At 41.3% G+C, this 13,788-nt stretch overlaps 1 protein-coding gene across 1 annotated transcript in view; it reads left to right on the forward strand.

Annotated features, from left to right (window-relative positions):
• CNMD (chondromodulin) overlaps positions 1 to 13,788 on the forward strand; it is a 32,246-nt gene extending 18,458 nt beyond the window's left edge. The window contains exons 5-7 of the mRNA XM_023551237.2: positions 2,542 to 2,695; positions 5,999 to 6,162; positions 13,145 to 13,788. Coding sequence (XP_023407005.2) covers positions 2,542 to 2,695; positions 5,999 to 6,162; positions 13,145 to 13,360 — 534 coding nt within the window. The 3' untranslated portion in view covers positions 13,361 to 13,788. The remainder of the gene's footprint in view (positions 1 to 2,541; positions 2,696 to 5,998; positions 6,163 to 13,144) is intronic.

Below are 13,788 nucleotides of genomic sequence, written 5' to 3' on the forward strand. Positions count from 1 at the left end.
TGTTTCCCCAACCATTCCTCCTATGAGGTGGTTTCCAGATCTGCCTGTTCCGGTCCCTCGCCTCTGATCACGTGCCTATTTATGGCTGTTCTTCAGGAGCTACGCCACTCAGAACAGCACGCCATAGTCTGTGTGAACTTAACAATAACGCACTGCTGTTGAGTCCATTCCGACTCATAGGGACCCTACAGGACAGAGTAGAACTGTCCCATAAGGTTTCCAAGGCTGTTTTCTTTACAGAAGCAGACTGCCACATCTTTCTCCCGCACCGTGGCTGGTGGGTTCCAACCGCTGATGTTTCAGTTAGCAGCCGAGCACTTAACCACTGGGACCAAGGCCTCCTTTATTCTGACCTTAGAACTTCTCTTACTGCAGTTGTATCACTTGGTTACTGTTATGACACTTTGTGAGCTTTAATCCTTTACATTTTCCTCTTAACTGGCCATTGAGGTAGTTCTCCTCTCTCTTCCCAAATGGACCTGTTTCCCAACCATAGCTGACAGAGATCTAACCACAGGTTTGCAGCACAGAGTCTGTATTTTTAATCCTTTTTTTCCGATTTTAAAAAACAATACATTGTCATTGCAGAAAATCGAGGAACTACGTGAAAGTATAGAGAAGAAAATCACTCTCAATTGCATAACTCACAGATAACAAATGTTAACATTTTGGCCAATTTACTTTGTGTGTGTGTCAGAGAAAGAGAGAGATGCTCTTTTTATAACTGTTGGACAGTCTTATTGTTTTCACTTAACCTTAGTTCTTCTAAAAGAGATTGTAATGAAAGTATTACGTATCATCATACGACCCTACCACAATTTTAACAGCCTTTTTATTCTTAAACATTCAGTTATCTTCATTTTTTTTCACTATCTCAAATAACACTGTGGTGAATATTCTTGTATTTAAATCTTTGTCTGCATCTGATTCCTTTTTTTGGGCCTCAGTAAGTAGATTATTTTTCCTGTTTTAGATGTTTATATTGTACATGATGGACCCTCTGGTGGACAAAAACAAATTCAGACGATACATGCGTGTGAATGAGAAATGTATTTGGCTGTGAGTAGCAGAAAGCTAAACTTAGAGTGGCGTAAACAAATAGGGCTTTGTTGTTCTCCACTGTAAGCAACGTGAAGGGACACGGCCGTAGGCACCTATCTGTTCAGTGGCCAGCATCTCTGTGATACCCTCAGCCTTTCCTTCCTGCTCCAAACATAAACCACACATTCAAATAAGGGCGTCAGGGAGAGGCTGAGCAGTGCCAACCATGACTTCCCCTTAAATCAGGAGAAGCAGAAGATGCCCCAGCTTCCCCCCACCCCACCCCCACCCCCACCCCCGCCACAACATACTTCAGCTTGGATCTTGTTGGCTAGAACCTATCATACACAGGTACCCCTAGCTGCTGGAGTCTCAGAAAGCAAGTGTCTCTCCTGAGGCTGGGCACATTGCTGCCTCAACAAAATCAAGATTTCCTTGCAAGGAAGAGAAGGGGAAGGAGATTGGGTAGGCGACCCCAAGTATGCACCCGTAAAATATAACATTCCTACCTTGCCAGCTGCATATATATATATGCATTATGCTAATCACCTCACTCTTTCCTACACACTTTAGATTATGATGGGGGTAGATTTATGTACCACTTGCTCTCATAAATTTTTCATCAGTTTTGTATAACTTTAAAAAACTACTATACCCAAAGAACATTCATTTCCTGGATGGAGCCATTTAATTTAAGGTAAACAACTGGATTACTTGAGTGTTTGCTTCCTCCAGTAACTTTAAGTTGTTTTAATGCAGCTATAAGCCTGAGGCAGAAAGCATAAATGAAGTGTTACTTTTAGCTAAAAATGAGAAAACATTTTAATTTCTCCAACCAATCGCAAACTAATAAATACATGAAAGGAACAACCTGGCAAAATAAATTTGTCTCCTGGGTTATCACACTATTCTCAGCATCTCGCCGTAGAAGAAAATCAAGGCCTAGCTTTGAAATCTCAGGGGCATGCTTGATGTGAGGAACAGTTGAAATATTGTTTTGTGAGAGCTGGGAAATGTAGAAATGGTTTATGTTAAACAACACTTTGAACTAAAGACATTAAAGAACCAATCGCTTGCTTTTTCCATTGTTGCTCAGAAGCTGTGGTACAAAGCCCCAAAGGATTTTCACTTCAAGTGAAGGGTTTCTCTATCCTTTATGAGATTCCGGAGTCCGCTAAACTGCTTTTCCTCAAAAACATCTTTGATCAAAAACATCAGATTAACCTAAACCTCAAAGTTGGTATCAAGTAATTTTCACTTCAGCCCAGGACACTCCTATTCACACATTACAGTTATCCAAAGGCAGGGCAGATGAGGAGGCACGCTGAACACCGTGAAGACAGCCACAAAGAGACGAGAACTTTAAAGTGGTAGGTGCCCACACACACACACAGAATTCTCCTTTTTTATAAGGCAAAATAATCTTTTAGCGGCACCTGAATCTTAAGATGCGCATATTGTCCTCTTTGCTCAATGTGTTTCATTTTTACTTACTTACAGGAGGGCAAGATCATGCCAATTAAGTTTGAAGAAAATTCTCTGATCTGGGTGGCTGTAGACCAGCCCGTGAAGGACAACAGCTTCTTGAGTTCTAAAGTCTTAGAGCTCTGTGGTGACCTTCCCATCTTCTGGCTTAAGCCCACGTATCCAAAAGGTAATATTTTAAATTATCTTAATGCTACCTGGGTTCAGTGGTAGAATTCTCACTTTCCATAAGGGAGACCCAGGTTCGATTCCTGTGCAGTGCACCTGATGTACAGCCAACACCCATCTGCCAGTTGAGGCTGGCATGTTGCCATGATACTCAACAGGCTTCAGGGGAGTTTTCAAACTAAGACAGACTAGAGAGAAAGGCCTGGCGATCTACTTTTGAAAACCGGCCAGTGAAAACCCCATGGATCACATCAGTCTGATCCACAACTGACCACAGGGATGGTGCAGGACTGGGCGGCATTTCATTCTGTTGAGCGTGTGCCACTGCCATCAGTTGGAGGCCAAGTTGATGGCAGCTAACAACAATACAACGCTGCCCGGAATTCTCCCTGTTTCGTGTGAGGTTCCCGTGAGCCCCTCCACATGCCACTCACAAGCCTGAGCAAGTAACAAGGAAATCAGGATGCACTTTACAGTGTTTCCTGATTAGCATGACAGATAAAAGAAAAGGAGAATGACAGCACTTGAATGTTTTGCAGAAGGGAGGAAGTAACAGGTTAACAGGAGGCAGAGCAGGGAGACAGAGCACCATGCTTTACCCGAGGTTATTTATGACACGTCCCCTTCTTTCCGCTCTGCCCCTTAATCTCAGTTGTTTGCAGCTTCCAATTTTACTTCTTTTTTATTCCTAAGGCATAGAACCAAGGGACGAAGAAGCTGTCATATGGCTGGATCTTTATTATGTTCAAACCTAGAATTATGGGACAGCCAAAAGCTGCTTTGAGTATAGCTTGAGATTCCTCAAGTTCAAGGCTTGAGGGCCAGCTTCCAAGTTTCAGTGAAAATAAAGGGGTCCCTGGGGTTCAGGGCTAGGTTGGAGGATGCCTGTGAGCTATTTAAAGGTGGTGAACCTGATGGGTTTTGTTGTCCTCTGAGTTTCTCCTGTCCCCAGGTGTTCTCTCACTCTTGATTTCCATTGCAGTCACCACACTGGGTCCCCAAAGGCCTATTTTATAGCTCTGGCTCAAGTGTGGAAAAAGGGGCCTTTCTCCTAGCACAGCTGAGACAGGCTACACTTTCTGAAATATTTTACTGAACATGAAGAGAAAGCAGCATGGACATGAAGAAAACACAGACACTGAAACCACTAGACTCAGAAAAGTCAGTTTTTTGATTCTGCCATGGCCAATTTATTCCTATAGTTCACAAGTCCTATTGTGTTCCAAAGCCTAGATAAGAATGTTATTCTCCAGCCCAGGTAAAGCAAATAGGATAAAAACTATAAGCCACTAACAATGGCTGCCTGAACACTTGGGTTTAGAAAGATTCTGAGGCCTATGCAGGCTCCGTGAGAAATACCATGATCAGAAGCAGTGTCTGTCACAATTGCAGGGACTGGTGAGGGAGGTGCCAAATGGGCAGTGTCTTTGCCATTCCTGCTCCATGCTCCAGTGAGAGGCTGCAACTCAGAATCCTATAGCCCCTTGCCAAGTTCTTGCTTACATTTCCCCACCTGCCTTCCCATGGCGTGGCCCTTCTTGTTTTCCACTAACCAGGAACTACCTCTGCAAGTCCTTGTCACCTCTTCCAAAGACAAGAGACTCCAATCCTGCTCCCATGGAAAACTCTCCCTCATCACTTTCTATGAGGACAAGCCTCTTACAGGGTTCATTCACTCATTCAACAAACCTTTACTTAAGGCCTATTATGTGCCTACTCTTGCTCTAGGCACTTGGGATGCACAGGTGAACAGAATAGACAAGCCCCCAATCCCGCTTCAGGCTCCAGCACTCCTTGCCCTTGGTTCCTTAAGCCTGCCAGGTCATCAGTCACACAGACCCTGTGAATGACAGCTAGACACAGGCAGAAGGGAATGGAAAGAACTGATGTCTGTTGAGCCCTGACTGTGTGCCAGGCAGTGCTAGGGCTTGTACATGCTGTCCTCATTTAATCTTTATCAAAAACTGTCAAGGTAACTACTAATATTCCCACTTTTCAGATGAAGGAACTAAGGTTCAGAGATTTAAGTAATCTGCCTGAGGTCATTCAGCTACTTAAAAGAGGTGAAGATGTGAATTGAATTCAGGTCTCCCTGATGCTTCTACCCTGCTTCAGAAACCAAGAAGCTGTCTGTGGAAGCTATTTATGGCTTTAACGCACATCTAACTTCTCATAAGTAACAAAGAATGATGATATAATCATCACCTAACATCTGAGCACTTATTATATGCCAACATTGTGTAAAACCTTTAAACACCAATTCTCATTAACCCTATCACTACGCTGTGAATTAGATATGATTATTATCCCCACTTTACAGATGAGGAAACTGAGGCTCAGAGGTGCCAAAGCCCATGCCATGTGGTACTTTAAACCTTGGTTACTTAGCAGCCATAGGTCATGCTGCAAGATCAATGAGGCAGTGTGCTGAAATAGAGCACTGAGCTGGAAACTAAAAAAAAAAATCACATTCTACTCCTAGTTTGGCCACCCATTCTATGGTCCTGGCCAAGTCATTTGGTCTTTCTTAGCCTCGATGCCCTCGTGTATAGAAACATCTGCTTTTTACATCCCATAGAATTGTTTGAGAGTCTCAACCAAGATAACATATTCCTTGAAAACTGTAACACTTTATACACAGTCATTAGGAATGCACAGGACTGCAAGTAACAGACTACCTGATCAACAGTGGTTTAAACAAACAGGAGTTAATTTTTTATATATAATCAGAAGTCTAGCAGTACGGGGCTTTTTCTGATACTTAATACCATCAACTCTCTTTGTAGCTTATCACTCACTTCGTTACTTATCATCCCTATGCCTATCACTTCATGGGCCCAAGTTGGCTCCAGATAATACATCTACTCTCAAGAAAGACAGTTTAACTCATATCTGTCCCCTATTACCAAGAAAGCAGATGCTTTCCTAGAAACCACACCAGCACACCGTACGTCTCACCAGCCAGAAATATGTCACCTAATTGCATAGGAGGCTGGCAAAGTAAGTAGTATTCTACTTTCTTGGCCTAAGAACAGAGGCAAAGAAAAAGCGAGTTGGGAATGGATGTTTGCTAGCCATCTCACAATGCCTGTTTCAGTTAGTATTATAAAACCAGACTCCGGTTATCTATGTTTTACTACTACCAAGACTCTAAAACATGCTTTATTATTTAAAAAAAAAAGTATAAAACTAAATAGTATCTGGTCATGTATATGATACCCTTTTCTTAGTTCTTCTCCCTGATATACACAACACTGTTTTCCTTAACTATTAAAATAAATTAATTTATGACAATTTTTTGCAGAAATTCAGAGAGAGAGAAGAGAAGTGATAAGAAAAATTGTTCGGACCACCACAAGAAGACCAAGCAGTACACCACAAGGCAACCCAGGCCCTGGAAGACTGAATAATGAAACCAGACCCAGTGTTCAAGATTTGGAACCCTTCAACCCAGACAATCCTTATCACGTGAGTACTGTTGTTCTTCTGACATACTTGAACTAATTCATTCAACAGAGTACAGACATGGTGGTATTTCTACTTGAGGTTTCAAATGAGCATTTAGTATTCAGCTGAGACTTTTGCTCAATTATTGTATAAATACATGTTAATTTTTTTGTTCAAGGTTCACAATCGCGGCTAAGAACACATAGGTGTTGCCGCGGCAGTGTAGAATCCTGATTAGCTGTCAGCCCTATTCAGAGTTGTTTTTTTGGCCTCTCCTTTTATTTTTGGTCACAGGCAAATCCATGCAAACAAATACTTGTCAGGAATTTGATTATTTAAAACTCTTTCTCTGACTGTGCCCTGGAGTCAACACATGGACTAAGAATATTCTCTTTCCCCCCTTATAACCACTTTATTCGATCTATTCATCAAACACTTGTTGACTGTGTTCTCTTTCCCAGGCAGAGCTTCTGCCCTCAGGGGTTCTCAGTCCACTGACTCATACACAGAAAAATACTCTTTACACTGAGAAACACTGAGATGGTGTTTGTAATGACACTGAAGTGCTAAAAACTTCTCAAACCTTCAATGAAATATTACATTACTAAACTTTCCAGAGTGAAAGTAGAATAATACTTATTTGTACCTAGTTTAGTTGAAAAAAATAACATGCATTTTTTAAAAGCAGTACAAAACGCCATACAATAAAACGCAAACTTCCCTTCCATCCCAGACATCCTCTCCAGAGCAATCTATTAACAATGACCAGTCACTCAATTTCTCTGCACAAGCAAACACGCATTTTTTTTTTTTTTTAACACAAATGAGAACATACAGAACTTCTGCACTTTGCTTTCTTTCCTAGTTCAGTCTTTTGGAGATTGTTCTAGGTCTTCCACATAGATCTACTTCATTCATTATTATGGCTACACAGTGTTTCTAGTATTTCATTGTATGGATAACCCATTAACCCACTGCAGTAGACCACTCATACTGACCCTATACCACAGAGTAGAACTGCCCCAAAGTGTTTCCAAGGAGCAGCTGGTGGACTTGAACTGCCAACCCTTTGGTTAGCAGGCGTAGCTCTTAACCACTGTGCCTCTATACTGAAATTTAACTAGTTATGCTTCGATGGGCATTTATTTCCCTTTCTTTTGAGCTGTAAATACTGTTATAGTATACAACCTTGTACATACTTCACAGGGTTACAGGAAGGATTAAACGAGTTATCGTACACGAAGCTTTTAGCACAATACCTGGCACAGGGTATGCACGCACTCACACGTTGTTGTTGTTAGGTGCTGTCGAGTCGGTTCCGACTCATAGTGATCCTACGCAAAACAGAACGAAACACTGCCTGGTCCTACGCCATCCTCACAATCGTTGTTATGCTTGAGCCCATTGCTGCAGTCACTGTGTCAATCCACCTCGTTGAGGATCTTCCTCTTTTCCGCTGACCCTGTACTTTGCCAAGCATGATGTCCTTCTCCAGAGACTGATCCCTCCTGACAACATGTCCAAAGTGTGTAAGATGCAGTCTCACCATCCTTGCCTCTAAGGAGCATTCTGGTTGTACTTCTTCCAAGACAGGTTTATTCGTTCTTCTGGTAGTCCATGGTATATTCAATATTCTTCACCAATACCACAATTCAAAGACATCAATTCTTCTTCCATCTTCCTTATTCATTGTCCAGCTTTCACATGCATACGATGTGATTGAAAATACCATGGCTTGGGTCAGGCGCACCTTAGTCTTCAGGGTGACATTTTTGCTCTTCAATGCTTTGAAGAGGTCCTTTGCAGCAGATTTGCCCAATGCAATACGTCTTTTGATTTCTTGACTGCTGCTTCCATGGCTGTTGATTGTGGATCCAAGTAAAATTAAATCCTCGACAACTTCAATCTTTTCTCCATTTATCATGATGTTGCTCACTAGTCCAGTTGTTCGGATTTTTATGTTGAGGTGCAATCCATACTGAAGGGTGTGGTCTTTGATCTTCATTAGTAAGTGCTTCAAGTCCTCTTCACTTTCAGCAAGCAAGGTTGTGTCATCTGCATAACGCAGGTTGTTAATGAGTCTTCCTCCAATCCTGATGCCGTTCTTCTTCATATAGTCCAGCTTCTTGGATTATTTGTTCAGCATACAGATTAAATAGGTATGGTGAAAGAATACAACCCTGATGCACACCTTTCCTGACTTTAAACCAATCAGTATCCCTTTGTTCTGCCTGAACAACTGCCTCTTGAGCACAACTAAGTGTTCTGGAATTCCCATTCTTCGCAGTGTTATCCATAGTTTGTTATGATCCACACAGTCGAATGCCTTTGCATAGTCAATAAGACACAGGTAAACATCCCTCTGGTATTCTCTGCTTTCAGCCAGGATCCATCTGACATCAGCAATGATATCCCTGGTTCCATGTCCTCTTCTGAAACTGGCCTGAATTTCTGGGAGTTCCCTGTCAATATACTGCTGCAGCTGTTTTTGAATGATCTTCAGCAAAATTTTGCTTGCGTGTGATATTGTTCTATAATTTCCACATTCAGTTGGATCACCTTTCTTGGGAATAGGCATAAATATGAATCTCTTCCAGGTAGTTGCCCAGGAAGCAGTCTTCCAAATTTCTTGGCATAGACAAGTGAGCACCTCCAGCACTGGATCTGTTTGTTGAAACATCTCAATTGATATTCCATCAATTCCTGGAACCTTGTTTTTCTCTAATGCCTTCAGAGCAGCTTGGACTTCTTCCTTCAGTACCATCGGTTCCTGATCCTATGCCATCTCTTGAAATGGTTGAATACTAATTCTTTTGGATTTAAGGACTCTGTGTATTCCTTCCATCTTCTTTTGATGCTTCCTGCCTCGTTTAATATTCTCCCCATGGAATCCTTCACTAATGCAACTCAAGTCTTGACTTTTTTCTTCAGTTCTTTCAGCTTAAACAAACACCGAGCCTGTTCTCCCCTTTTGGTTTTCCATCTCCAGCTCTTTGCACACGTCTTTATAATACTTTACATTGTCTTCTCGAGAGGCCCTTTGAAATCTTCTGTTCAGTTCTTTTACTTCATCAATTCTTCCTTTTGCTTTAGCTGCTCGACATTCGAGAGCAAGTTTCAGAGTCTCCTCTGACATCCATCTTGCTCTTTTCTTTCTTTCCTGTCTTTTCAGTGACCTCTTGGTTTCTTCATGGATGATGTCCTTGATGTCATTCCACAACTCGTCTGGTCTTCGGTCACTAGTGTTCAATGCGTGAAATCTATTCCTGAGATGGTCTCTAAATTCAGGTGGGATATACTGAAGATCATATTTCTGCTCTTGTGGACTTGCTCTGATTTTCTTCAGTTTCAGCTTGAACTTGCGTAAGAGCAAGTGATGGCCTGATCCACGGTCGGCCCCTGGCCTTGTTCTGACTGGTGATATTGAACTTTTCCATTGTCTTTCTACAGATGTAGTCAATTTGATTTCTGTGCGTTCCATCTGGCAAGGTCCATGTGTATAGTCGCTGTTTATGTTGGTGAAAGAAGGTACTTGCAATGAAGTCGTTGATCGTGCAAAATTATATCATTCAATCTCTGGCATTGTTTCTGTCACCAAGGCCGTATTTTCCAACTACTGATCCTTCTTCATTTCCAACTTTCACATTCCAGTCGCCAGTAATTATCAATGCATCTTGATTGCATGTGCAATCAATTTCAGACTGCAGCAGCTGATAAAAATCTTCTATTTCTTCATCTTTGGCCCTAGTGGTTGGTGCGTAAATTTGAACAAGTCGTATTAACTGGTCCTCCCTTTAGGTGTACAGATATTATCCTATCATTGACAGCGTTGTACTTCAGGACAGACCTTGAAACATTCTTTTTGACGATGAATGCAACACCATTCCTCTTCCAGTTGTCATTCCCAGTAGACTACATGTTTGTCTGATTCAAAATGGCCAACACCAGTCCATTTCAGCTCACTAATTACCTAGGTTATCAATGTTTATGCATTCCATTTCATTTTTGACGATTTCCAGTTTTCCTAGATTCATACTTCGTACATTCCAGGTTCCGATTATTAATGAATGTTTGCAGCTGTTTCTTCTCATTTTGAGTCAGGCCACATCAGCAAATGAAGGTCCCGAGAGCTTTACTCCATCCATGTCATTAAGGTCAACTCTACTTTGAGGAGGCAGCTCTTCCCTAGTCATCTTTTGAGTGCCTTCCAGCCTGGGGGGCTCATCTTCCAGCTCTGTATCAGACAATGCTCTGCTGCTGTTCATAAGGTTTTCACTGGCTGATGCTTTTCAGAAGTAGACTGCTGGGTCCTTCTTCCTAGTCTTAGTCTGGAAGCTCAGCTGAAACCTGTCCTCCATGGGTGACCCTGCTGGTATCTGAATACTGGTGGCATAGCTTCCAGCATCACACCAACACACAAGCCCCCACAGTAGCACAAACTGACAGACATGTGGGGGACTCACACATTACCTATTATGCCTCTGGTACATATGTGGAAGTGTATTCTTAGAATAAATACTGAAGCACAGGTGTGCTCGGTCAAAGTAGACAGGAATTTTACATTCTAATGCAGGATGGCAAATCGCCTTCCAAGGAGTTACATCAGGTACACACCTGCAAATGGTAATAAAGACCCATTTATTATCAAACTGTATCTTTGCCAATCTCTTGGGTGTAAAATTGTATCTTCTGGTTGTTTTATCTTGCCTGCCTTTAATTACGTGTATGGTTGAGCATCTGTTCCTACACTGATAAATCATTTGTATATTTTTTCTGTGTAGTCTGTTCAGTCCTACACCGTCTGTCATGTGTTACAAATGTATTTTCTAGTTTATCGTTTGAGACTAATATATTTTAGAAAGATTTAGGGCAAAAAGTATTTTCCAACTAACCCAAGACTTCTCAGAAATTCAGGACACCACAGTACTTCATTCCCTAAGCTCAGAGAGTAAGAAAAAAAGAAAATCTGACTAGGCAAACAGAATATTTAATATAGTTTATTCCCCACGTGGTTGGGCTCGCTGACTCTGGTTCAAGGGATGAAGGCATCAGCCCCTTGAGAGGGGCAGGATGTGACTTTGTCCGCCCTGGTTCCAGACATGAGTAATCCATATCCCTTGAAAAACTCCTATTACATTCATTTATTCCCCCCTCATGATCGAAGTCCTTCACATATCCACCTGAGATTTCCTCCCAACTTTTTCATCCTAACGCATCCTTGTCAAGAGCCGAGGAAATGCCTCCACCAACAGGCCAGACTCCCCTGCCCCCGAGAAGTCAGCTATAATTAATGTGGTTATAATGTTGCTTTCCTAGATGAACCCAATTCAAGAAATAAGAGAAAAATCTGAATAAAAAATGGTCTAAGAGTCAGACAATAAGTGATATTTTGGTGACAAGGGAAATTTGAACGTAAACTTTATCAGATAGTGTTAGGGAACTGTTAATTTTGTTGGGTGTGATTATGGCAGTGTGGTGTAGGACAAACATCCTCATATTTTGGAGATACATTCTAATGTATTTGTGTGTGATATATCACAATTGCCTTCCAATCCTCTTTAAATTCACTTCAGAATTTAAAACTTTGGCCAAAAAAAATAAGGTAACAATAGCATAATCTACAGGTTTATCTATGTTCAGTATACCACTTCAATTTCAATGTTTTAAATTTTTCCCCCCTCCAATTAAGACTAATTAGGCTTTTTTTCTGTATACTGATCCACTGTAGCTCCCTGGGTGGTGCAAATGGTTTACACTCAGCTATCACCAACTGAAAGGTGGGTGGTTAGAACTCACTCAGAGGCATTGCAGAAGAAAGACCTGGTGATCTGCTTCCGTAAAGATTACAGTCAAGAAAACCCTATGGAGCTCAGTTCTACTCTGTAATACACAGGGCTGCCATGAGTCAGAATTGATTTGACTGCATTGGGTTTGGCGTTTTTTGGGTTTCTTTTATGTTTAGTGCTGCCATCTCCTCACATTCAGAAAAGGGGCTTAAATTGATGCAAGGGTTTATATTAAAGAGCTTCTTGGCAACGTGGTCCAATACCATAATAAAGAGGATACAGAATCTATACTCCCAGAAATATGTGAAAAGGAAAACCAGATATGCGAACTGGGCAAGAGGCAAGTTCCTTCCAGCCCTGTGATCTCTCTGGCAGTGAAAATGGAGATTTTTGTAGGTGATTTTTACTTCAGCAACACAATTCTCTGTTTATGTAACTAAGTACAGCACATGTAAACTAGGAGGGTAAAGTTTAAGGTCTTGAATTCTTATTTTTATGGCATCTTTTCTTCTGAGTGTTACAAACCCCATGTCCCCATTGGGATAACATCCCGTTCTGTGGCAGGCAGGAGAAACGAAATGACTTGACAGTGTTCTCAGGGTCAATACAACTGGAATTGAAATCTGTTGTTAGCCTAGGTCTATATATTCCAGTGCAGTAGAGTCGATCCCGACTCATAGCGACCCTATAGAACAGAGCAGAACTGCCCCATAGAGTTTCCAAGGAGCGTAGATCAGTGAGTTTTAAAATATGCTCCCAAGTGCACTAGAAGCCATACAACAAAGCAACACAGATTTCCACTGACTTAAAATTAGCAGAGGGAGAAATGCTATTTCTGAATCATAAGGCTTGTTTTGCTATTGTAGTGGCAGAAATGCCACTTCTGAATCATAATGCTTCCTTTTAATTTTGCTATTTAAAACAAGTTGAGTCACTACTGAGAGGTAACCATGGCACTCAGTAAAGGCATGCAGCAACTTCAGGATATCATTTAAACACACAAACTTCCTGCCAGTGACAGATCAGGCAGGTGAAAGTTTCATGAACTCAGAATAATTCTAAATGAGGGCAGATTACAAGACTGAATACTTCTCAAGCAGGTTATGCTTATTTCTTGCAGCACTGAAAAACTCAAGATCTTATTTAAAAACAATGTGCATACTATTAAGACTTCTCATTATGCAGAACACTCAAATAATTCTCTTTCACTGTCACAGCAGCAGGAAGGTGAAAGCATGACATTCGACCCTAGGCTGGATCATGAAGGAATCTGCTGTATAGAGTGTAGACGGAGCTACACACACTGCCAGAGGATCTGTGAACCGCTGGGGGGCTACAACCCATGGCCTTATAATTACCAAGGCTGCCGTTCAGCTTGCAGAGTCATCATGCCATGTAGCTGGTGGGTGGCCCGCATCTTGGGCATGGTGTGAAATTATTTCATATACCAGGTGCTGTGAAATAAAAATTAGCTTGAGAAAACTAAAGAAGCATGAGGCAACTTGATGCTGAAGGACCACAAAGTACTTTATACTCAATCAGAGGGAGATTACCCTAGACACCTTTAAAAAAAATACTTCTCAACTGCTTAATTTTATCTAGTATGTGCCAATGTACTGAAAAGGTAGTCTAAGTCGAATCTTTTCATTATTTGCTGTTTCTTTATTCTTTGCTTTGCCAATAAATGCCTGCTTATGTTTTCCCAACCTATTTTGAAATAAACATGAAAAATTACTTAAAATTAGTCAAAGATCTCAATTGTACACGAGTTCTTTTTAATCCAGTCACTAAAAGAATTAAGCCATTCTCTGCTGTTTTAAGTACATAATTCCTCAACTGTTCCTAACCTTTATTATTCTTT

The sequence above is a fragment of the Loxodonta africana genome, chromosome 17 (genome assembly GCF_030014295.1).
Source record: "Loxodonta africana isolate mLoxAfr1 chromosome 17, mLoxAfr1.hap2, whole genome shotgun sequence".
NCBI classification, from domain to species: domain Eukaryota; kingdom Metazoa; phylum Chordata; class Mammalia; order Proboscidea; family Elephantidae; genus Loxodonta; species Loxodonta africana.